Source organism: Rhamphochromis sp. 'chilingali', assembly GCF_963969265.1.
Source record: "Rhamphochromis sp. 'chilingali' genome assembly, chromosome: 2".
NCBI lineage: Eukaryota > Metazoa > Chordata > Actinopteri > Cichliformes > Cichlidae > Rhamphochromis > Rhamphochromis sp. 'chilingali'.
Genome location: NC_137930.1, coordinates 9,446,614 through 9,471,592, shown reverse-complemented (window position 1 = coordinate 9,471,592; position 24,979 = coordinate 9,446,614). Strand labels below are relative to the sequence as shown.

General features: G+C 39.0%; 1 protein-coding gene across 1 annotated transcript in view; it reads left to right on the top strand.

Annotated features, from left to right (window-relative positions):
• Positions 1 to 24,979, top strand: part of cpne2 (copine II) — a 61,396-nt gene that overhangs the window by 19,385 nt on the left and 17,032 nt on the right. The window contains exons 3-10 of the mRNA XM_080875949.1: positions 3,130 to 3,309; positions 3,497 to 3,571; positions 4,253 to 4,324; positions 5,675 to 5,758; positions 5,933 to 6,022; positions 6,323 to 6,421; positions 8,235 to 8,321; positions 10,480 to 10,539. Coding sequence (XP_080732075.1) covers positions 3,130 to 3,309; positions 3,497 to 3,571; positions 4,253 to 4,324; positions 5,675 to 5,758; positions 5,933 to 6,022; positions 6,323 to 6,421; positions 8,235 to 8,321; positions 10,480 to 10,539 — 747 coding nt within the window. The remainder of the gene's footprint in view (positions 1 to 3,129; positions 3,310 to 3,496; positions 3,572 to 4,252; positions 4,325 to 5,674; positions 5,759 to 5,932; positions 6,023 to 6,322; positions 6,422 to 8,234; positions 8,322 to 10,479; positions 10,540 to 24,979) is intronic.

The following is a 24,979-nucleotide window of genomic DNA, read 5'->3' as shown; positions in this document are numbered from 1 at the left end:
CAGCCATTCTCCACTGCTCCCTTCCCATGAGTCAGACAGATGGATAAGTGCTGCAAGCACCGGTAGCAGGGTGAAGTTAAAACCTTTTTCCTGCTGGAGTATCTCAGTTCTGTACTAATATCATTACCTACAGTCAGAGAGAAATGTATCTTAGATAAAAGCATTCACAGAGGCACGAGAAAGGTACATTTTATAGAATAGAATAGAATAGAATAGAATAGAATAGCCCTTTATTGTTATTGTACATGTACTGGACAGAATTAAAATAAAATATAAATATAAATAAAATGTAAATAGTAAAGACATCAGGAATAAATAGCAAACAAGAATAGTGAAAGGAGTATATACAATATATATGAACATTGGAAGATCGTATGCAACCACTGGGACCCATCAGGATCAAGGAATTCATTTCTCTACAACTGTTGCAGGAAATAAAGATGAAAGAAGAAGGTGTAATTGCATAAGAACAGCTAAGTAATAGATGGCGGTACTGCTGTTTGCTGCAGGGGTTTTTGAGTAAAGACTGGTGAATAGAAAATATACCAGGATTCTGCAGAATTGGAGATTCGTTTGAGGTTAATAAACTGTCTAGATGTGCCTTCAGTAAATGTTACTATGAATAAAAGTGTTAGATGTTGGGAAATGGGCTCAAGAAAAAAACTGTTCGATGTTTGGCTGGTCTTAGACACTATAGGGCAATAGTGATGGCTCCATAGTTTGATGGTTGACATATTTGCTTGGCAAACTAAAGGTCACTGTTTGAGTTCCAGCTAGAGACACAAATCCCCTTTTGGGTTGTATCAGGAGGGGTATCTGGTTTAAAACTGCCAAATCAAATATGTGATGGTATCTGACTCTTTATGTCAAAGGAGCAGCATTACAACAGCATACAATTATTGAACAGATTAGCCTATGAAAATACGTCTACTGTACAAGTGTAAAATTTACGCCCTCCTTCACATTTTCAAAATCCGTTCAGTGAGACAGATTGGAGTTATTGGAGGCTGATTTTGGCCCCTGGGCTTTGTGTTTGACACCAAAGGTCCCATAGGTTTGGAGATCATCAATAAGAGTTTTCCTTTCAAAAAGAATTTCACTTTTTTGGTGTGTATCAAAGTTCAGTTAGTTTAATTTAAATTCTCCAGATTGAAATTCTAGACATCCAGTGGTTTGCATTTCATCCCTCCCGTCTCCGTTATAGGAATGAGCTGAACTTTTTTAAGGCCTTTTATATTCAGTGGTGACAGGCTGAGTATATGTGACCTCGTTTAATGATTGTACGTGTCGTGGGTGAGTCAGGCTGGAGAGTAGTGGGATGAGCCAGTCAACTACCTGGTTTAGAAGAGTCAGAGCAAAGAACATGACTCTCACAGCACTCTTTTCAGGCACCCACACCCTCTTATCTGTCTGCTGTCTGGACTGCTCTCTGGGGCCATGAGAACACAGCGCATTGAGAAACATCAAAAACAATGGCTTTAGGGGAAAGGGCCCTTAAATTGGATAAAGTGCTGTCAGACGGCTGCAGCTTTTTAGGACTTTGTTTTGGTTTAAGGATACATTTACTACAGCAGGCTACTTTAAAAGTTTAGATAAATCTGCTGTTCTTTATCAACCCAACGTCAGACAAAGGTTTAATATTTATAGGAATCTATAGTAATTCTGGGGATGGCAGGTAGGAGGCACATTGTTGGGTCTCTGTCTAACACACTCCCACAGATTTGATCATCACTGGCCAAGTTTGTTTTGTTTTTTTAGCTGCATCTTGTTATCGGGGGGAATCCTGGCTTCGAGTGGGCGCCACAGACTTTACGACATGCTGGTGTCACAATCAGGGATGCTGAAGAGTTGCCCGAGGCTGATTCTTGTTTAATGCATTCAGTATTAAATGTTTTTAGAGAAGTGTGTGTCAAAACTAATGTTAAGACTACACATCATTCTCTTGGAATTTCTAGAGTAAAAAAGATTGGAGAAACACAGACACGCATATGTAGCGACTCAAACTATTTTACAGTCGTTTGGTGCGTTACAGTTGCCAGATACATATCAGTATCACTTTATTAAATTGCATACTGTATGCATGTACATGCTTTGCTTTTTGTAAACACAAACAGTAATATTTTTATACTATATAAAAACTTGTTTGTTTTTTGCAGCTTTGTAAAATTCCAAAATAAAATCCAATTTTAATTTTAATTTTAATAATTTAAACTTTTGCAACTAAATACTCAAAAGTTAAATTGATGATTATGTATGATAGTATTTACATGTATTCATACTAATAATTCAATTCATTATTATGTTTCTAGTCATTTATTTTTAGTCTTTTAAGCTTTCATTAAGAATTTACAAACCTTCCGTATAAATTGCCACATGTTGCAAGATTGCAGATTCTACCCAGTCTTGCAGTTTTCCACAACAGAAGAGTCACAGTTACTTTAACCTATTATTTTGGCATTCAAGTCTTGTTTAAGGAACATGGACAGAAAACCAAGGGAAAAACTAGCCACTTGTGTTTTGCTGGAAGGGACGGAGCTTAGATTTTGTGGTGACTTTGAGACTGTTAGATGCAGGTGAGCAGCTATTTTGGTAATGTAGTGTCTACACAAAACCAGACTCTACAGGCAGGATTAAATAAAGCTCCTTGTTAATGGTGGTAGAAAGCAATCCAAAACACAGGAACAAGGAAAAAAGGTCCAAACTCAAGACTCGAACTGGTAGAGGACACACAGGAAATCATAACAGATGTCACAACAAAGGACAACCAAAGCTCTTTCTACAAACTGACACACTAAGACTAATCAGGATAACAGGGAACAACTGGGTACAAGAGGTGAGGCTAATGAGGTATAACAAAACAAAGGAAGTAAAACTAAGGATAAAACACAGAGGACTGCCAAAATAAAATAGAAACCAACTTAGCAGAGAGATGAAGACCTGACAACAGGACACAAGAGCATTCTGTTGAGGAAGGAATAACCTAGGTCATGATCAATTAAAAACAAGCGCTGGACAGAGCTCGATAGTTCAGGACCAGGACTATGACACGCTTGTGAATCGTTAAAAGGGACAATAGTGGAATTATTTAATTTTTACAGCATTTTTCTCTCCTTGTTTCTTGACCTTTAGCTGGGACGCACTGAAACAGCTGTGAACAACTTGAATCCAGTGTTTGGGGTGAAGTTCCAGGTGGACTACCACTTTGAAGAAATCCAGAAACTTCGCTTTGCCATGTTCGATGAAGACAAGTGTGCCACACAGCTCGACGAGCACGACTTCCTGGGAGCATTTGTTTGCACACTGGGAGTGGTACTGAATGATTTCTTCTTCTTTGGTTTGAAGTATATTCTTTATAACTACAGGTATAGTCTAGAGAAGAAGGGATAGGATAAACTGAACTAGATGGAATTTATTCTTACAATTAGATGCAGACTGTATTTTAAAGTGGATTTTTGCTCAATTTCAAAAATAAATAATTGTTGTCCTGATCCAATAGATTGTGTCCAATAAGAAACTTCACAGACCCCTGATCTTAGCCAATGGGAAGCAAGCTGGCAAAGGATCCATTACAGTAAGAATGTCTACTGTCTCTTAAAAGAAAATATTATGAACTATGAACTGAATATTATGAATATTATGAACTTATTTGTTTTTTAAAAACTTTATTTACAAAAATAAAATAGGAATGGTCCCGAGAAGAGACCAGATTATTTAAGGGTAAGTTCCCGTTGGATCGTCAGTTATGTTGGTTTAAATAAATTAAGTAAAGACACCCCAAGCTTATTAGCGTTAGTATTTTCCTTAAACTGGGGTGTGACGGGTCGCCATGTTGCCCCCAGATCTAATTAGAAGTAAGAGACTCAGAGCATGACCGCCATCATAAACAGCCCTCAGACCCTCTGAGGATCTGTTTAAAGGGTAGTCAGCAATCTAATAGTGCTGTATAAGGAATATATGGAAGTCACTAACCTGGTGACCTGGCCATGCACCTGATTGAAAGGTGTCAATGTCTCAATGCACTTAATGAGTTACAAGACAAATGTAAAAAATGCACACTGTGCTGTGTCACCTAAACTTGCTGTTGTCTGTGATGTTTACGTGAACGGTATGGCTACAGTCGCTGATCTTGATGTCATCGAGGCTGCTGCCGTTACCGTGTTTCCCAACGGTTCCTGTTGCTGTTGTTGATGTAAATGTTAATATTTGTGAGTGCTTCTGCTGCCGCTAATGTTGTGCGGTGCTCTTATTTTAGATAACAGCGCAGGAGTTGTCTGACAACAGAATCATCACTTTGACCCTGAGTGGGCGTAAACTGGATAAGAAGGTAGGCAGTTAGACCCCCGCATGCTCACACACGTACACACACACACACACTCAGGGTGCAAATCCAAACACACACATACACACACACTCAGATATATTTGAGCATGCATACCACTTTAGGTCACACAAATACAGCCCACACAGACGAGATTTAAATGCTTTCATAGTCTTCACCTTTGTCTGCCAAACAACAGGCTATCAGGTGCTGGGGTAGCTGGAATTAAAACTGTTGTTTTGACACATTAAATATGTATTTTGGGATGTTTGCTGAAACAACTGCAACCTCCAACAGTCATTCCTGCAGCATTTAGTATTGGCAGATAATTTTGATTTAGTTCTAGTCGTAGCCTTTTGACTAAAGCATAAAATGGCTTCAGTCATAATTTCGACATTTAAATTCTTTTGATTTCAGTTTAGTTTTAGTTTAGTATAAATATCATAAGATTATAGTAAAATAAAAAACAAAAAAACCACTGTATAATCTCCCAGTGTCAATTAAACCTTACTGCATAAGGTCGCTGATAACAAAGACTATAACAAAAATAATTTTTCAAAGAAATTTATTCAATAAAATTGTCCCTAACAACACTTTGTTTGAAACCACATTAAGGAAAAATTACATTCCCAAAGCCTGTTTATATCAGACTAAAATCACTGGGTGAAACCAGGAACCAGGACAAACAACATTTACAGGAAACGCACATTTGGGCCATATGTACTGCGGGCATGATTGAACTGAAAGTGTATTGTGTGTATTGTGTATGATGCTAGTGATTCTGGGATGTTAAAACAGGTATGGAAAGGGGTTTGAAGTATCCGGTGGGTTTGTAACAGCAACATGTTTCTAAACCCTGAAATATTAAAAAGTAAGTGCGCACAATGACTCAGCTGCCATAATAGGTGCTACCTTTATGTAACATTACAAGGTGTTTTGGCCTATGGTACAATGCACTGTGTACTACAGTACACATATGTACCTTTTAAACACTATCATGTGGTGTTATTTCCGATTGAAGGACAACTTTAAAAATTGTTGATATTATAAAATTGTTACATATTAAATATCGCCGTTTAAGCAGCTTTGATATACTGCAACTCAGAAACATCATAACTGTGAGTAGGATTCAAGCTCAAGCTGTGTACCTGCTGTATGCTGTAGTTAAAACTCCAGTGAATTAATTAATCAATCTGATCTTTTAAGTGTTCGAAGAAACTTTTTTTTTTAGAAATCACCTGTAGTTTTGCAGTTGTCATACAGTGGTTAGTGGTTGCAGTTTTGTGAAAGAGATAAGAGATGTAAACAGACAAAAAAAGACATGAGGGCAAATTCACCGTGTGTTTGTTTGTGCAGGACTTCTTTGGGAAGTCAGACCCTTACCTGGAGTTTCACAAACAGGGAGAAGATGGTAAATGGATGCTTGTGCACAGGACAGAGGTGAGTCATTGGCAGAGGTTAAACTTACCTTCATCTGACTGTTATTATCGTTCACTGTCATTTTCAGCTAAACTTGGCCTCACACAAAGTGGTACAACTTTAATTACAGACATAAGTTCAGGTAATTGCATCATACATCTGCTCCGCTGCCTATTTTTGTGTCTGTGACTTCAGGTCATAAAGAACACTTTAGATCCAGTGTGGAAACCTTTTACCGTGCCTCTCATTTCTTTGTGCAATGGAGACGTGGACAGAAGCATCAAGGTTAGTAGTGAGAATTTTTACTTTCTCTATTAGAAGACATGTTTAGTATCTAATGTAATCTTCACTGAATCTAACAGGTGAGATCCACTGTGAAAAAAATAAAAAATAATTTTATCGTGTCCTTTGGCTAGAATGTCAAACTTGAAAAAAATTAAAAAGGAAGTGAAGAGTCAGTACAGAAGTGAAAGTAGGACACAGATACCAGAAACCACATAACCGCTTGAGTTTCCACTTTTATTTATAAGCTGCCCATGTGAAAGAAAAGACTAGCATGATGTGATGCATTCTGCACAATTACAGGTGCTGTGTTATGACTACGATAATGATGGAGGACATGACTTCATTGGAGAGTTTCAGACCACAGTTGCAAAGATGAGTGAAGCCCAGAACTCAGTGGAGGTAAAACACTGACATGATTGTGCTTGTGGCTCCATTTTAGCAGGTGGCATGTTAGCATGCTATTCGCTAGCAGATAACACAACTCAAACATGATTTAACACTGTTTATTGATAATAAAGGTGACAGGCTCATGAGAAGAAAATGATCTAGGTCAGAGGTTGCGGCTCGAGAAAGAGCTTATTCAGGATAAGCGGTGCCTCCCAGGTTTAGGATATCGCTGTTACACATATGAAAGAGGCGAGAGTAGGGGGATGCAGGGTGGGCCGCAGAAATGCTAACAAATAGGTGTGCAATCCAGGAAGGCAGTACGTGCAGCATACATAAAATTAAAGCTAATGAGTTTAAGCATTTGAATCCTTTTGTAATGCAGTGTCAAGCTGTGTACACACTGGAAGCAATTGGGCCAACATTGCAACAAGAAACTAAAGAAAGTGAATCACATTCAGCGACTTTGAGCCAATACGGGCGAAATAAAAGCTGGTGATCAAAAGTGGGCAGGGCCCAAGATAAACTTGACGCAATTTCTAGACAGGACCTGTATATATGACATATGACCTGGATGTGAACACATTAGAGGGTCATCTAAGCAACCAGAACTTGGAATGTCTACAAGCAACCAGGCATCGTACAGCAGTGTGCAACTAGTGAATCGTTTCCAGTGTGTACAGAGTTTAGTAGTAGGGTAATTAGATAATAATAAAGAGACATTATTTAAGTAAATACAATGTAATTACTAGACTTATAACTGTGCAATTGCTTGGTAGTAAGAGTACACATGGGTATATCTTAGGTTAGACTTTGTCTTATGCGACACAGTAACAAACTTGTGATTGGGTTTTACTTTGGTAATTTCATGATATTTATCAACTGATATCAACTTATGAGCCCAAGGGTTAACTTGTAATGTGAAGTGCTATAATTCATTTCTTACCACATGTCTGTATTTCTGCCTGTTGTGGCTTGATTTATAGTTTAGAAGCATTCATTTATACATTGGTATTGTTTCTAATTTTATTGAGATTTATTCTTTTCGCATGTGAGTTCCTGATCTGTCAAAGATGTATGATGCACTGATAAGAACGTAGGTCATTCATTAGCAGGTCTGTGTGTGCGCGCGCGTGTGTGTTGCTAGTGAAACTGCATGCATGCATGTGCCAAAGCGGCCTCATGACTTGTTCTCCCACTGGGTCTCATCATGTGTGGTAATGATGTTGGGTGGGGGAAATAGCAAGGAAATAAAGATAAGAGGCAGGATGGAGAGGTGGGGGGGTGTAAGCAGAGCGAGAGCGAGAATGGAATGGATAAAAAGAGAAGTGCTTTTGAGATGTAAAATATCCCTTAGCTGAGCCTTAGTAACATGACAAGGCATTTAGAGTTACCTGTCATATGAATCGCTGACTGACTAAAATGTCTGTTTTGATCAGACATTGCCACCTAAGAGTGTGTCTGTGTGACTTACAGTATTAGCAGCCATCCTGTCCTTCACTTTTCTTTCAACAGCATCACATAAAATTAAATCTTTCTGTTTTTTAACACTGTATTGTTTTCATTTTCACTGTATTAATGGTACTATATCACTATAGTTTGACAGTCAAGGTGAACCTGCTCTCATCATTATGGGGAAGCTGTGAATCTTTCGATCGTCTGCCTCTCTGATCATTTTCCCATTTCACACCAACTCTTTTCAACTCTGCTGTCATCTCAGCTTTTCCTCTCCTTGTATTGTCCCTGCTAAACCCACTCCTCTGTTACTGATAGTGACACATTCATTTTAATTCCTTTCATTTCCTCTTACCCGTTCCTGTATCTGCAGGTGGAGTTTGACTGCATTAATCCCAAGAAACAGAAAAAGAAGAAGAATTATAAAAATTCTGGAGTTATCATTGTCAAGTCCTGCAAGGTGAGGACGGATGGAGGTTTCTTAGCAATCTTAATCTTCGGTTGCATATAAATTTAGTAGAATTGCAGTAGATGTATTCTTTTTCTTACTGCTGTCACCGACACATTCAACTTGTGGCTTCACATATCAAACGTGTTTCCAAATCTAAAATCAGATCAATATTTTTAGATTACCTGGCATATACAGCTTTGTTGTAAACTGGGGAATCTGTACTCAGTCAGGAAATTGAGTGATATTTTAAAAGAATGAAAGCAATGTTTTGGTTTTACATGCTCAAGCATTCATCATTATTAGTTGTCATGTTCTGATGTTTCCATATGGTTTAATGTTGGTTTTAACTGAAAGCTTATAGCTCTTATACAGGTGCTAAGTTTATAGTAGATAAAAAAAACTTTAATAAAATAAAACACTGTGATTGTTACTGTTATTAAGTAAATTTTGCTAGTCGTGGTTCGGAGCCCCTTGTTGCCTTTATAACTGCCTTAATTCTTCATAGCATACAAGCTGCTGGGAACATTGCTCAGAGATGCTGGTCCATGGTGACATGATGGCTTCACACAGCTGCTGAATCTTTGTCAGCTGCACATCGATGCTCACTTTGAACTTCTGCATGGCCACATGCACTAGATCGCTACCGTGTTGATGATTGAAATTTGTGTTAACAAACAGTTAAAGTCCCCTGAAAAGTTTTTAGGAAGGGGGCAGAAGAAACAGAGCAGTGATGTTTTTCTACAGTTCCACTTATTTGTGTTTTAGTTGCTCCAGCTTCGGAAGGAAATGCTCTCCATTTAGCTGCTACATCTTTACCAGCCGCTTGTATACTTTAACTTTCTGATATTTTGTGCGAACCACCTTGCATATCTTTGCGCCAGGATTTATAAGTGAACCATGAGGCTTCACCGGAAAGTTCTGCAGTAATTCCTGCAGTAATGAACTAAACCCGTCCACACAGAGCAACACAGATATTTCACAATGAATTCAGCAGCACAATTGAGTAAAGTTTGATAATACCACTGGTATATCAAACTTTTGTTTTAACCCTTGTATGGTGTTCGGGTCTGTGAGACCCGTGTTCAGTTTTTTTCAAAAGAAAAATTAAACAATTAATTATTTTTTCACGTGTAAATGTGTTGTGTCTTTCCACTCACTCCACTTGATTATAACTGATTTATTTATAACATTTTATATAAAAGAAAAACGAGAAGCACATAAATTCATAAATGTGATCTAACAAAGGTAAAGGGAAAAAATTAACCATGTTTGCTGTTCATATGTCTTGTAATTGGGATGAAGTAAACATCTGTTGAGTAATTTAACATAAAATTGTTTGATAGTGTTAATTTGGAAAGCCAAAACTCTAGCGGGTCCACCAGACCCATGAACACTGGCTGAGTAACAAAAATACGAACACCACACAAGGGTTAAATATTAGCTCAAGAAGTTTGATCCATTAGCAGTCTAAGCAGGAGCAACAAAAATAACTCACCTACAGTAGCAAATCAAATAAATTATCCGGCCTCTCATCACGTCTTAATGATCCATCTTAACACTCGACTCAGTGAATTTCAGTTTTGATCAACTGACGCACTTCTAACTGGGCGTTCATAACTCCACTTGAATAGCTAATTAGTACGATGGCTCAGAGCCCCACAGAGGACACATTAAGCTGAACCATGGAGTCTTTAGATGCCTGTTGGAATAACATTAAAGCTGTGTGCGTGCAATGACAAGCTTTCATAATTGATTCCTTTCCTTCTTTCCATCTTTTTTTTTCTTACACACAATCATGAACAAGCCTTTGTACAGAGACACACATAGGGCACAGCGCATGAAGAAAATGGCTAATATAGTAATTATATTTGTTGGCTGGCAGCAGGGATTAGACTAATGACGGTAAAATCCATGCTAAATATTCATTGTAATTGGAGTGCTCAAACAAGATAAGTGGTGCTCTTCTGGTTGCACATTATGTCACGAAAAACATATGTCAGGTTTGTTTAAAAAATTTAAAAAGAATAATGTCTGTGTTTATGTTTGCAGCAAACTTAATGGTGAATGATAGAAAATATAATTTCATCTATAGATCTGATCTTCAGCAGATCAGTTCTCACTTGCACACTTATTTTCCTGATTTCTTGCTTTTTTCCCGTGTCTCTAGATTACAAGGGACTACACTTTTCTGGATTACATACTGGGAGGATGCCAGCTCATGTTTACAGTAAGTACAATATTAGCTTGCATGTTTATATCTCTGCAGTAATGTTATAATGGGATATCGATCCAACTCTAACCCTGTCTTTTATAAACCAAAAGAAAAAGGGTTAAAAACAGAAAGGTGGTACTGATTGTTGTAAAGAGGAGAAATTGGGTATCGTGAAATGTTGAAATGGTTGAAATGGAAAATGAATGAGACAAATGAGGAAAGAAAGGGAGAAAGATAAACAACAAGAAGATATTTTACCAGAGGGAGGGGGAGAGACAGAGAGGCGTCATGGTCTATTTTAGTCTCTTGTTAGTAGAAACTCTTGTGTGTCCCCGATGATGTCACACCTTTTTGTGCAACTCAGTGAATGAGAGAGAAAGAGTCCTCTTTTATAGTAGCCAGGCGCAATCGCTGCCACACATTGAGTTGTTTTATTAATATATTTCCTATAGCACTCATGCAATGAGAGAGTACACACATGCACTTCACTGCATGTACACAACAACCCTTTCCCCCTCCTTCTCTATCTCTCCAACAATTTTCCAGCTTTGTGAGCTAGAACCAGGCTCCAGATGTAGCAGAATGAAGATAACATAGTTCCTTACATTTTGTGGTATTTCTTGTAAAGTGTGTTCTCAGATTGGACATCTGTGCTCCACATTGTACAGCTATATTTGTCAAGATTCATGTTTTCTCTACAGATGTACTGCAGGAGAGTTGATCGTTTCTGATTATATAAAATATAATGGATAGTTTAAATATCCTCCATGCACTTTGGTTTTATTCTCTAATGCTGGAAAAAAATACTTTGAGTACTCATACAGAGTAATGTAAAAAAAAAAAAGTACACCCTTACAGTCTGAGCACCTCTGTAAAAGTATATGTTTTGTCATTTTGCTAGCCTGGAGCATTCATGTGTATGTTAACACAATGCCAGCCAAATTCACTTTAATCTCGTGTTGTGCGATGCTCAGAAAATCTGCAAAAAAATCTCAGTAAATGTTAAAGTTTATGATGGTACAATTAGAAAAGACACTGAATAAGAATGACTTGTTTAGGAAGGGTTGCCTGGAAGAAAGAAAACACAATAATCCCAAAAACCCCCACCCACATGTCAGCATGGGTTAAGTTTGCAAAGTTGTATCTGACAACAATGGACAGACAAGACCAAAGTGGAGATGTTTAGCCACTAAGTAAACCGTGAACTCCTTTGAACAACAAAGTATTGCAGAGTCAAATGTGAGGCCGATATCTAAAATTTGACTCAGATTAGTTGATGCCACAGGACGATGATCCCAGCAACACTACAGCAGAATGTCTGATAAAGAAAAAAATCATGGTGTTTCATTGACCCAGGCTTCAGCATGAAGTGCTGTGGTCGGACCTTAAGATAGCTGTGCGTTAAAATCAACGCCTGCAAACCTTAATGAACTGAAGCAACACTGTAAATAAGAGGGGGCTACAATTCCTCCACAATGATCTGAGAGACTGATACAGAAAATCAGAAAACAGTTTCTCCAAGTTATTACTGAAAGTGGCTCTACAACCTACTGAATCATGGGGTGGATGAGTTTTTGAAAAAGTCGCTGTTACATGATTGCAAATGTTGGTATTCAAAAAAACGGCAGAGAGAAAATACATAACCACTAGTGCTGGAGAGATATAACCTGTACTCACAACAATAACTCATACAATGTGAAGTCAGGAAAAGAAGTATTTAATTAAATCGATGTAGCTCTACATATTAAACCAGCCAAGACAGGAAAGGCGATATTACATTTTTAATGCAAAGCATCTGGCATAACAGTTGATTTCCATTATGTTTATTCTATTTAAGAAGGAAAAGGTTTAAATATTAACACGTGCACTTAGGTCCATCATGTAAATTTGCTAGATTTAGCTATATAGGCTAATTTTCATTTGCAGTCACTGGAGGTTAGTGCTATTCATAACCAAATTAATGAAATCCTAACATCTTTCAGGGAAAACCCACATGTGAACACATGTTGTGAGAAAATTAGTGTTGTGGGAATGGGCAGTATGCTGAATTTATCAGTCGAAATTGAAATGCGTAGGAGTTTGTGCTCAGTCAACGAGTTTATATATATGCTGATTACCTTTTTGACATAAACTCTGTGTATTTAGGAGGACAAGAAGCAGTTTTGCCTCAAGGCTCTAATGTTTCCCAAGTGGACACATACATAGAAGTATCCTGTTTTATCTACTATACCTAGTATCTATTTAGCAAGAAGGCATGTGTGTGCATGGTGCAAGGGATCGTACGAAAGTTCATACAATTAGAGCACCCAAAGCTCACAGCACAAAATATCTGCATAGCCCCTCACAATAATGCACTTTCACAAGCTACATACACACACAGTAATAAACCATCGGAACAATGTGATGCGTGAATACCTGTAAATTACTACTTAAATGTTAAATAGATATGGAAATGTCATCATTATCCACCCAGGAATCTGTTTTCATTATTTGCAACATGTTGACACTGCAGAGTAGTTTCGGAGTTTCAGAGTAGCTTCCTTCTGTGATAGAAGGCAGTGTTGACTATTTTTCTGGTCTCAAGAAAGCTGTTGTTGTGCACTGAGCTGTTGAGGACTACATTTTGTCTGAAGCAGTTAGCTGCTAAAGCTGCTAATAACAATGATAACCTCCAGTGTCAACCTGCTATTTACACCTGAGCTTATTGGTGGAAATGAGGCTTTAAAAGAAAAACAAATAGTTAGACACTTGACTACATATTTACAATATGATGTACAATTTAAGTGAACATATGTTTCTCAGTTTCATTTAATTTGTCATTATTTTTGGTCTAAAATGTCCAACTTTTCAAACAGTGTCCATTACATGCTGCTACATGCTCAACAGTATGTGGTGCTGTGATGAGAGCAAAACACAGATTTTAAAGAATTTTGTTTTTAATTTTTCTCAGTAACTAAGATGTTTTTAGACTTGCTAGATTTTAGTTTGTCCAGCTAACTAGAGTATAATGGAACAAGTGGTTACATAAGTAGCTACTTACTGTAGAAAGAGAAGCTGATTTTACCCACTTTGTTTGTAATCACTGAACAAAAATTACAGCCGATGAAGCCGTTAAAACAGAGGCATTATATAATCATGCTGTAGCCTCCAAAGGATGCAATGCAGATCCTATTTCATTGCTGAATTTTTGATAATTCTAGTATTTATTGAATGCTAAATGGGCCTCAGTAGCACATAATTCCTCTTGTATATACTCTACTCGGCAATTGACAACCTGTTAAAACTAGAAGTTGGATTTCTGAGTCGTCCAGCTGTGATAGGCCTTGAGGTTTAGGGCCATTAGGACGCTCTATGTCCAGCCTTCTCTCTTTTCAATGGCTACCGTGAAGGTGAAACACTCATCCCCAGGTAATCAGCCAGCAGTCAAGTGCCCCAACAAAAGGTTGGACAGCTCTCAGCCATGGCAATGTTTCAGCGTTACTGAAAATGCAAACATCCAACACAATGTGTTGAAATATAATAATTACTGGAATTTGCAAACAGGTTCTGACTCACAGAATTGCTTAAATACTTTTTAATCAGTTCCTCACTCAAGGCTCTGCTCTTCTGGAATGTGTTGAATTTCAGTGCAATGGGAACATTTTCCTGCAATAGTGGTTGGTAACTTAAATCCTCCCTGCTCCCTCCTAATCTTTTGGCGTTTGTCACAAACCTGCAGCTCTTTCACTGAGTTACACACACACATACGCAGAGATATTTTACCTTCTCCTGCTGACACGCGCATTTACTTCACACACGTGAGCACAAACGTATATCCTCCACACTCCATACTTCACACTAAACACTAAAATTGATTTTAAATGCAGATTCCATGGGTAAGTCATGACACACACACACAAAGCACAAGTTCAAAACTCACTATCTGTGTTCATACAGACGTTTTCCTACTGCGCTCTGAACAACCGTGGCGTAGGTGTACATGCACACGTACACAAACATTACACCTCACCTTTTTATGCACGCTGACTGATTCAGACATGTATAATCTCGCGCAGATTCTCAATTACCAAAGAGTTCTCCTCACGTACACACTGGCATTTATATGCTCGGATTTTAGGACCTCGCTCTCTTTCTGTGTTCTCACGTACGCGGGGAAGCGGTCGTGTACAAAAAAGCCCATCCTCACAGTCACACACACATGCAGAAAGAGCTGTTCTCCGGTGTTCAATCAGACTTAGTATGGCTATAATCCTAATCTCCGCAAAGGGGAAGTCTCTCCTCTGGGCTGCAGGAGGTTGAGGAGAGAGCCGCATTTCGGTTACACACTCCAACACAAAGAGACAGCCTGCTACTGCTGATAGGCTGTTTATGAAACATTTTTACTAAATTAAGATATTATTAATATCATATGTTTGATATCATTCAGGGGCCATATAGAGAACAATTAACCTAATGGATTTTCAAGAATCAAAAGCAGACTCTTAGAGAGTATCTGTAGCTTGTGTATATTGTGTGTATATTATACCACAGTGAAAGAAACCACTTCCTGCAGTATAAGCTGAAACTCATATTAGTAACCGCTGTAATGGTCAAATCCATTAGTGTTCATGAGGAGAGTCATTGCTTAGCTTCCGTGTTAAGGAAAATTCCAGTTCATTTCAATGTGTTCTTTTCTACCTTAAAGACCATTTTATTAGGTATCTATTGCCAGTAGTAGGTTGAACTCCCCTTTGCTTTCAGAACTGCCTTTATTTATGATGATTTGTGGCATAGATTCAACAAGGTGATGGAAACATTCCTCAGGGAGTTTGGTCCATATGACACCATCGCATAGTTGCAGCAGATTTGTCCACTGCACATCTGTCATGCATCATGTCCCGTTCCACCTATTGGATTGAGATCTGGTGACTGTGGAGGCCATCTGGGTATAGTGGATTCACCATCGTTTTAAAAAAAGTGTGCCAAAAAAACATCACCCACACTATTACACCAGCAGCCCGAACCAATGATACAATGGATCAATGCTTTCATGTTGTTTACACCAAACAGCAGAAATCGTGACTGAGCTAGTGCAAATCGTAGCCTCAGTTTGCTGTTTTTAGTTGAGAGTGGTGGCACCCAGTGTGGTCCTCTACTGCTGTAGCTCATCTGCTTCAAGGGTTGGCACGTTGTGCATCGACATGGCTTGGCTTATTTGAGTTCCTGTTACCAGCAGTCTGGCCGTTCTTCTCAGAGCTAATCTGGCCAGAGAACTGCCGCTCGCTGGCTGTTTTCTCTTTTTCAGACCATTCTCTGTAAACCCTAGAGATGCTTGTGTGGGAAGATCTCAGTAGATCAGCAGTTTCTGAAATACTCAGACCAGCCTGTCTAGCACCAACAAGCACACCACGTTCAGTCGCCTTTTTCCCCCATTCTGATACTCGCTTTGAACATGATCAAGCAGGTGGTCTTAAACATTTGCACTCTTCATCTTAATCATAGCGATTCAGAGTGCAAATGCATTGCAGCCACTAGCAGCATTAGGGATCTAATGCCACGCCGGCCTGTTTTGCATCTGTAAGGAAGTGAAGAGCTTTCAAGGATGGTAGTAGGTTTTGCTTGTTGTTTCTTTACCTTTTATGGAGATCTGATTGTTTGTTCTGGTCAATCACTTGTCTTTTTTTTCTTAGAAGGGAAAAACACGATTGAGACATTAATGTTCATCGGAACTAATAATAATGGATTGGATTTATATAGCGCTTTTCAAGGCACCCAAAGCGCTTTACAATGCCACTATTCATTCACTCTCACATTCATACACTGGTGGAGGCAAGCTACGGTTGTAGCCACAGCTGCCCTGGGGCAGACTGACAGAAGCGAGGCTGCCATATCGTGCCATCGGCCCCTCTGGCCAACACCAGTAGGGTAAAGTGTCTTGCCCAAGGACACAACGACCAGGACAGAGAGCCCAGGGATCGAACCAGTGACCTTCCGGTTACAGATACGCTTCCCAACCACTTAGTTAGTTTAGTCGCCCCACTAAACTAACTAAAGCAACATTAGTGGAATTACTCTTAGTAAACGTAATTTAAAAAATACAGTTTACTCATTTTTCTTTTGGATTCAAACTTTTCACAAATCCTAATGCCAACAGCATCTTACGCAGCTTCTCTTTTCAAGATTTTGTCAGCTTTATGTTGTTAAATGCAAGTGTAGCAATCAAATCTACTGTGATGATTAAAATAAAGATGATCGATCGCCACTTTCCTTTCCCTGCTGATATTCAGATTGCCAGCAATAATAACGATGATTACTCGACTCAAGTAAGTAGGCTCCCAAATTTAAATCCTCTTATCACGGTTATCTTTTTGCAGTGGATCTATTTTTGATTATTTTTAACTGGTTCACATCTCTTAAGCTGAAATTGTCTCGTGAATTCATTTAAACTCATTTTATTTTGACAGGTGACTCATAACCCCTTTTGATCAAACATTTCAAAATTTAAAAAAAAAATGATAGAGAGACGTAAACGATGGAAGGAGTCAACCTCCATTCAGTTACACATTCTGCCTTTCAGAATTTACAGAATTTACAACATAGTTATTCTCACAAATATATTTTCATCATTTTCTTATCGTGACTACCTCGGCTGAAAAAATGAACAGAATGTCATGTTAATAACAGCTGCTGTGCTGCTGCAGAATGACACCGAATCAAAGAGAAAGTCGGATGCTACAATCTGTTCTACTATACCTTTTTTGGGCTAGTCCAAAGTCGGTGAAAGTGATTTCCTGCAGTTGCATCACATTTCACATGTAAAAGGGCGATTATGTCTTTAGAGCTAGTCATTTTTTTTCCTCTCCTCTTTTTTTATCCATGCTTTTATTTTGTTTATCTAAAAAAGCATCAGCGTGGATAGCATGTAATTTTATTTCAAAGTTTTTAGTCTCTGCCGAGGTGGAATAATTAGTGTGTCGATAAAAACAAAATAGAACAGAACTGGTGAACAAATCATGACATATAAGAAACACAAACAGTTTGTGTGACTAGCAGCAATGTGGACACTAAAATGTCAGTAAAGTCGGCAGCTTGATAGGAAAGATAACTCGAAAATACTGTTTATAAAAGACTGACATAGCTTTTGGGTCTTTGTGCTGTGCTGCAGGGGTGTCGTCGTTTCTCCCCCCCCACCACCACACACACACACACACATTTAGAGGTTGCCACGGTGCCTTGCATCCTTTTGTGTTACTCAAGCCATCTGCATGTGCTCCTTCACACATCCATGAATCTTCTTTGGTCTTTATCTTTTCCTCCTGCCTGGCAGCTTCGGCTTCATCATCCTTTGTCCAGTACATCCACTATCCCTCCTTGGCACGTGTCCAAAGCATTTCAGCTTTGCCTCTCCTGCTTTGACTCCAAATCGCTCAACCCGAGCTGTCCCTCTGATATACTCATTCCTAATCCTGTCCATCCTGGTCACTCTCAGAGAAAATCTTAACATTTTCAACTCTGCCACTTCTAGCTGCGCTTCTTGTTGCCATCTTGTCAGCACAAGATGACTCCTGGTAGAAAAAAGTCAGATTGTATAGAAATCACTTTCTTGTTGAATGCAATTTGATATTTATTTTCAAAATTATTCTAAAATAAAGGAAAAATAAAGTGAAATAGATAACACAAGTTGTGCTTCAGGCAGACCTACTTTGTGGCCAAGTCACTGCCGTATGAGCGTGCAGGATTTCTTAACTTCTCATTCAGTTACAACCTTTGCTCATAAACTGACTGTGATAATGGTGATGGCCAAAATGCTTAATTCACAGTCTTCACAAACCAATGTGTGACATCACAGTGGTTAAACCTTTCTTTTATATGCTGTCTATGTGTCAGCTACCAAGTTACGGGCAAGTGGTAATTGATTGTAATTGATTCACTCCACTAAAGACACAAAAAGTAGTTTTAAAAAACCCCACATTGTTGTACATATCATAGCAGTTTGCCTACAAGCACTGAGTCATTCATCATTAGATACTTGGCACTGCTGTGATTTTTATTGTTTTCTTTAAAAAGCATCCAGTGGCTCCTGTGTACCTCACAAAAGCAAAAATATACAACCACAACCAACAAGACAAATATGAACCAAGAGCAGGCTTTCCCACAGTGGGCTGCAGCTTCTGCTTGTCACTGTCTCTTTATCGCCTCAGAGTGAGACAGAGAACAACTCCAGAAGATGTTCACACAGGCTCTAACACATTCATCCATCCCTCCATCCATCTATGTGACTGTTTAACTGCAAATGAGCCTGAGAGGTTCTGGCACGAGAACTGGCTCATCAGTACTCGACAGGGTGCAGCTGAGAAAACTCCAGCGTGATTGTCAGCATGTCTGTTATTTGACAGTAATTTGGCAGTAGTCGAATCCATCTATGTAATGCGGTCACAGACGTTTTCTGCCACATTGCTGCGCTAAAATATCCAGTAATGAAATGCTCCTCCGTCACCCCATGATCATTTTAATTCTTGTACTTGCTTGTTAAAACTGTGTGTTTGTCATGGTGTGTTTAGTCTGCTTGTGTGTTCGCAATTACCAATAGCTTGAGGCGAGGAATAAGTTGGAAACAGAATGGTGTCATCTCCTACTGTCATCAAATACACAGCCATCAAACTAATAGCATCTGTCACGGGAGAGGCCACTGGAGGAAAGATGCTGTAACAGTTTAGGGATGATCTTATGCCATCAATTTGGCGTACATATTTTCAGCTTCATAGTAAGACAAAATAAATGACACCAGAGGGGGAAAATATGTACTACATGAGGGAAACAAAAAGCCTACTATACAATAAACCTTTTCTTTTTCTGCTTAGTGGTGTACCTGCAGTACTGTGCTTAAGTCTTAGGCTGCCTCTAATGTTGTTATTTCTTTGCTTCCAATGAGCTATTCTGTAATTTATTTAATAGATTTTCTGAAGGTCTTTCAAAGTACGTAACTCACATAACAGAAAATGTTTTGTTACTAGCACTTTTCTCCCATTTCTTTACTTACAAAAATGCCAAAAACAACAGTTTCATAGGCATAAAATAGTCGTTTTCCACCAACAAGGTGATTCCCTGAGCTATTAGCTGAAACCTTGGTGTATCTTGGAAAAAGAAAATATCTACAGCAGATCAACAGTGTATTTAAGTCATGTCCTTAAGAAATATGAATAAAAAAGTCCCACAAGACTTAAGATCCATCTGGCCCTTCAATTGGTACGTCTTCTTTTTGTTGAAGTCATTCTTAATGAAGGGGAAAGTGGACAAAAGGCTGATGTACGCCAAATTACACATGAACTGAACTGAAAATCAGTGGAATTATGAGTGCAGAAAAGTACCGTCATATTTTGATCTGCCATGCAATAGCATTGAGATGGCATCTGAATGGGAACCGCTTCATTCTTTAGCATGACAATGATCCCAAATACTCTGATAATTCAGTAAAAGCATACTTGGATAGAAAAACACACAATGGTCAGTCATGGATTGGCCTCCCAGGCAAAACAACATTGCTGAAGCCTTGAGGGTTCATAGTAACAGAGAACTGAACAAAAGGCAGCCAGGATCCAAAGAAGAGGTTTGAATGTCTTAAAGAAACCTGGAGAACTATTCCTGATAACTACTTAAAGAAATTCCAAAGGAAAGCTTGCTTGAAAGAGTTCAGGCTTTGTTGAAGTATGAAGGTGGTCATAAAAAATGTTGACTTTGAACCTCATTGGAATTGTACAAACTCTATTTTCCCTTATATAATGTACTTACATGAATTTATGTTTCAATAAAGTACTCCACCTGTTTTCCATCTTCCTAGCAAAACATTAAGAAATGTGGAGAGGCTTTGCACAGTGATGCAGTCATCCGTGCTATCACAAATCGTAAGCAGACCAAATAGAAAAACTAATATGTTAGCAGAAATCTGATCTTGGCTATGATACCAGCAGTGAGAGATTCTAAAACACTTGACCTGGGCAGCCCTGAGCCAGGCTTTTTGAAGCTGCGAGACCTTCAGGAACATACAGGGAGTGCAGAATTATTAGGCAAGTTGTATTTAACCCTAATTTTATTCTTGAACAACAACCATGTTCTCAATGAACCCAAAAAACTCATTAATATCAAAGCTGAATGTTTTTGGAAGTAGTTTTTAGTTTGTTTTTAGTTTTAGCTATTTTAGGGGGATATCTGTGTGTGCAGGTGACTATTACTGTGCATAATTATTAGGCAACATAACAAAAAACAAATATATACCCATTTCAATTATTTATTTTTACCAGTAAAACCAATATAACATCTCCACATTCACAAATATACATTTCTGACATTCAAAAACAAAAACAAATCAGCGACCAATATAGCCACCTTTCTTTGCAAGGACACTCAAAAGCCTGCCATCCATGGATTCTGTCAGTGTTTTGATCTGCTCACCATCAACATTGTGTGCAGCAGCAACCACAGCCTCCCAGACACTGTTCAGAGAGGTGTACTGTTTTCCCTCCTTGTAAATCTCACATTTGATGATGGACCACAGGTTCTCAATGGGGTTCAGATCAGGTGAACAAGGTGGCCATGTCATTAGTTTTTCTTCTTTTATACCCTTTCTTGCCAGCCACGCTGTGGAGTACTTGGACGCGTGTGATGGAGCATTGTCCTGCATGAAAATCATGTTTTTCTTGAAGGACGCAGACTTCTTCCTGTACCACTGCTTGAAGAAGGTGTCTTCCAGAAACTGGCAGTAGGACTGGGAGTTGAGCTTGACTCCATCCTCAACCCAAAAAGGCCCCACAAGCTCATCTTTGATGATACCAGCCCAAACCAGTACTCCACCTCCACCTTGCTGGCGTCTGAGTCGGACTGGAGCTCTCTGCCCTTTACCAATCCAGCCACGGGCCCATCCATCTGGCCCATCAAGACTCACTCTCATTTCATCAGTCCATAAAACCTTAGAAAAACCAGTCTTGAGATATTTCTTGGCCCAGTCTTGACGTTTCAGCTTGTGTGTCTTGTTCAGTGGTGGTCGTCTTTCAGCCTTTCTTACCTTGGCCATGTCTCTGAGTATTGCACACCTTGTGCTTTTGGGCACTCCAGTGATGTTGCAGCTCTGAAATATGGCCAAACTGGTGGCAAGTGGCATCTTGGCAGCTGCACGCTTGACTTTTCTCAGTTCATGGGCAGTTATTTTGCGCCTTGGTTTTTCCACACGCTTCTTGCGACCCTGTTGACTATTTTGAATGAAACGCTTGATTGTTCGATGATCACGCTTCAGAAGCTTTGCAATTTTGAGACTGCTGCATCCCTCTGCAAGATATCTCACTATTTTTGACTTTTCTGAGCCTGTCAAGTCCTTCTTTTGACCCATTTTGCCAAAGGAAAGGACGTTGCCTAACAATTATGCACACCTGATATAGGGTGTTGATGTCATTAGACCACACCCATTCTCATTACAGAGATGCACATCACCTAATATGCTTAATTGGTAGTAGGCTTTCGAGCCTATACAGCTTGGAGTAAGACAACATGCATGAAGAGGATGATGTGGACAAAATACTCATTTGCCTAATAATTCTGCACTCCCTGTATTCTCAGCTATATCCATATGAAAAAGAAGCAGAACTTTATTTTTGCACGTGCTGTATGTCTCATAGATTATTCATGAAACTTGCCACTTTCACATCTAGTAAGACAGACAACCACACGCTTTCACATCCACACACACAGCCGATTTACACTCCCCAATTAACCTAACATGCATGTCTTTAGACTGTGGGAGGAAGCTAGAGCGGAATCCTATGCAAACCATTACTTCACACAAAAAGGCCCCGGCCAACTCCTTTTGCTGTGAGTCAACAGTGCTAATCACTATACCACCATGCTGCCCCTCATGCAACATAATTATAAGGATTAAGTGTGACTCAAGTAAACATTATATATTTGAGAAGAATGCAAAAGAGTCCACTTTGATGATGAGTAAATCGTAGTCTTGTGAGACTTGCATGAAAAAATAAACATGTACTGTTAAAGACAAAAGAATATATAATATTTTTTTCCTTTTTCCATATGTGTATTGTGTTGATGAAAGGAGTGAAAAACCAACACATTGTGTCAGTTTAGAGGCCTATAGGAGAATGTGGGAGAAGTGAAGATGAGGCTTCTTGGAAGTCCTGCTGGGAGACTTCAGAGCTCCTACTGAGTTTGACTGTCGAGACACACGAGAGACTGGGAAAGAGACACCAGCACGTTCTTTTTTATTTTTTCGTTAACCTGATCAACTGTCTTCTCTTTTCTACATTTTAGACACATCACATGTAAAGATGAATGCCAAGCTGCATCCATATATATACTCTCTGTTTGCAATGCTCAGACACCTATTTAGCATCAAGTCACAGAAAAATAAAATACTCAGCTTTCACTTACTAAAACTGAAGCACACACTTTTTGGACGTGCTGTTCTGGGGGCAGCCTCAAGTGGCCTTCAGAGGAACTGCAGCTTTTGGCACCGTTCACTCTTCATTTTCAGACCCAGAGGTTGTCACTTTGTTTTAATCTGTCTTTTGTAATGGCCTGGACCTGCACTATTTAGATTTGTACACAGTGCAGATAACTCGAATGGCTGTAATGAGTAACTCATAATGAACAGATCTCCAGGCTGAATTGCCTATTTAGAATTCTAATAATGATTTTGCAAGAAGTAGAAAAAATATCTTTTTTTTTCCTTCTCGGAGACGAAGGAGAAAGCCAGTATTATGTGGAGACTGCTCTCGTCTGACTGTTCTCCGGTGACAGTCAGTTTTATATTGCAGCTTCAATAATAAATAATAAATCTCAATAATAAATTTGACCTGCTAAAATTCCAGCTGGCACCAGCTTTTGGGGGCAGATTTTTGTATGGTGAGGCATCGATTGGTTGATCTGAAAGTACATGTGTCATCTGGAAGAAATTATTCTAAAATTAACCAGGGGCAACAGTTCAAGGCTAAATTCAGGCTTAATCAGGGCAATCTCTACGAGGATTTAGTAAGCTGTGAAAATTCAGGTGTAGCGGTCAGAATTGGAAGATAATAACGCTTCAGGTAAATTTTACTTTCCCTCTGGAAGCAAATCCAATGACTGACTCAACTCTGCTGAAATGAAACTCCTTCACTCGGTAATGTTGCTGATGCAAAAGTGTGTTTCTGAGCCAAAAGATGAATGGATGTTCTTGTGTCCTGTTGCTTGGTTTCCGTGTTAGCTATGGGTTTACAGATAATGGCCTCATAAAACGTATTTGTTCGCTTAACACCCTGAAGTGCGGTTTTTACACAGAGTGCCGAGGAACAATTTTAACAGCTAAAAGTAAAGGAAGGATGCTTTCAAAAACAGTTGAATTAGTGGATTTCATCTAATTGAGAAAAAGTAATGAAAAGAAACAACGTAAATGGATAGTAGACCAAATGCTTGTGGGTGTTTAGGCTTGTTTTTCTGCTGCAGAACGAAACCAATATGATCAGAGGCCTCACTGATTTGAGTGCGATGGATAAGAACGAAAAAATCTGTGCCTAAAACTTCTGCACAATTCTGTATGTTGTTGTCACATGCCCACAATACAAAACACAGCAGCACCCTAATTCTGTCACCCTGCATTTCTGTACCCGTCACTCCTGCTTCTCCTGTTGCTCTTTAAACTCTTTCCTCTCCTTGCCCTACCACTCCTTACCTCATTTTCCCAATTTTCTCCCTTGTACTCACTCACCCCCCACCTTTGCTCCCTTCTCCGTTATATCTTTTCTCGGTCCTTGTCCTTACTGAACTAGAACATTGTTGTCTTATAATACACCAAACGAAAGACAGAAGAAGAAGATCGTTTTAGACTATGTTTAAGCTGATAGGAGGGAGGCGGAGATTGTGGGTCGGGTTCTTGTCAGCACACAAACCACTATTCACTGCCTGAGGAAAAGCCTGTCACTCTTAATCTCATATTGGGTTTGGCTGCACTTCCCTGCGTTTGTGTTTTCCAGTGTGTGTGTGTTTGCTGCATGTGGAAAGTGTCTGTGTGTGCTCATATATGTGTCTCCTGTACGTCACCCTGTGGTAATCTGTGTTAAAAGAAAAAAAATCTCCATATGATTTCGGGGTCATCGCATGATTTTTATTTGTCTCTATTTACCCCAAAACATATACTGTGGAACTGCATTTACCTTCAGTTTTACTGACTAGAATTCACTGTACATATCCTCGAGGCTCCAAATGTACTTTCACGTCTCTATTACAAATTACATAAATATCAGTTAGCTGTATAAACCTGGGGTTACAGTCTCACATGCTAACACAAATTCCTGTCTAATAAGGAAACACGCACAATGTTTCTTTTAGTGTTTAAGTTTGAACACAAATCCAACAACACAAAGTAAAGTTAAAATCCAGCCCAGAGAGACTTCGAAACGAACACCACAGTGATTTTACTTTAGGAACATGTACA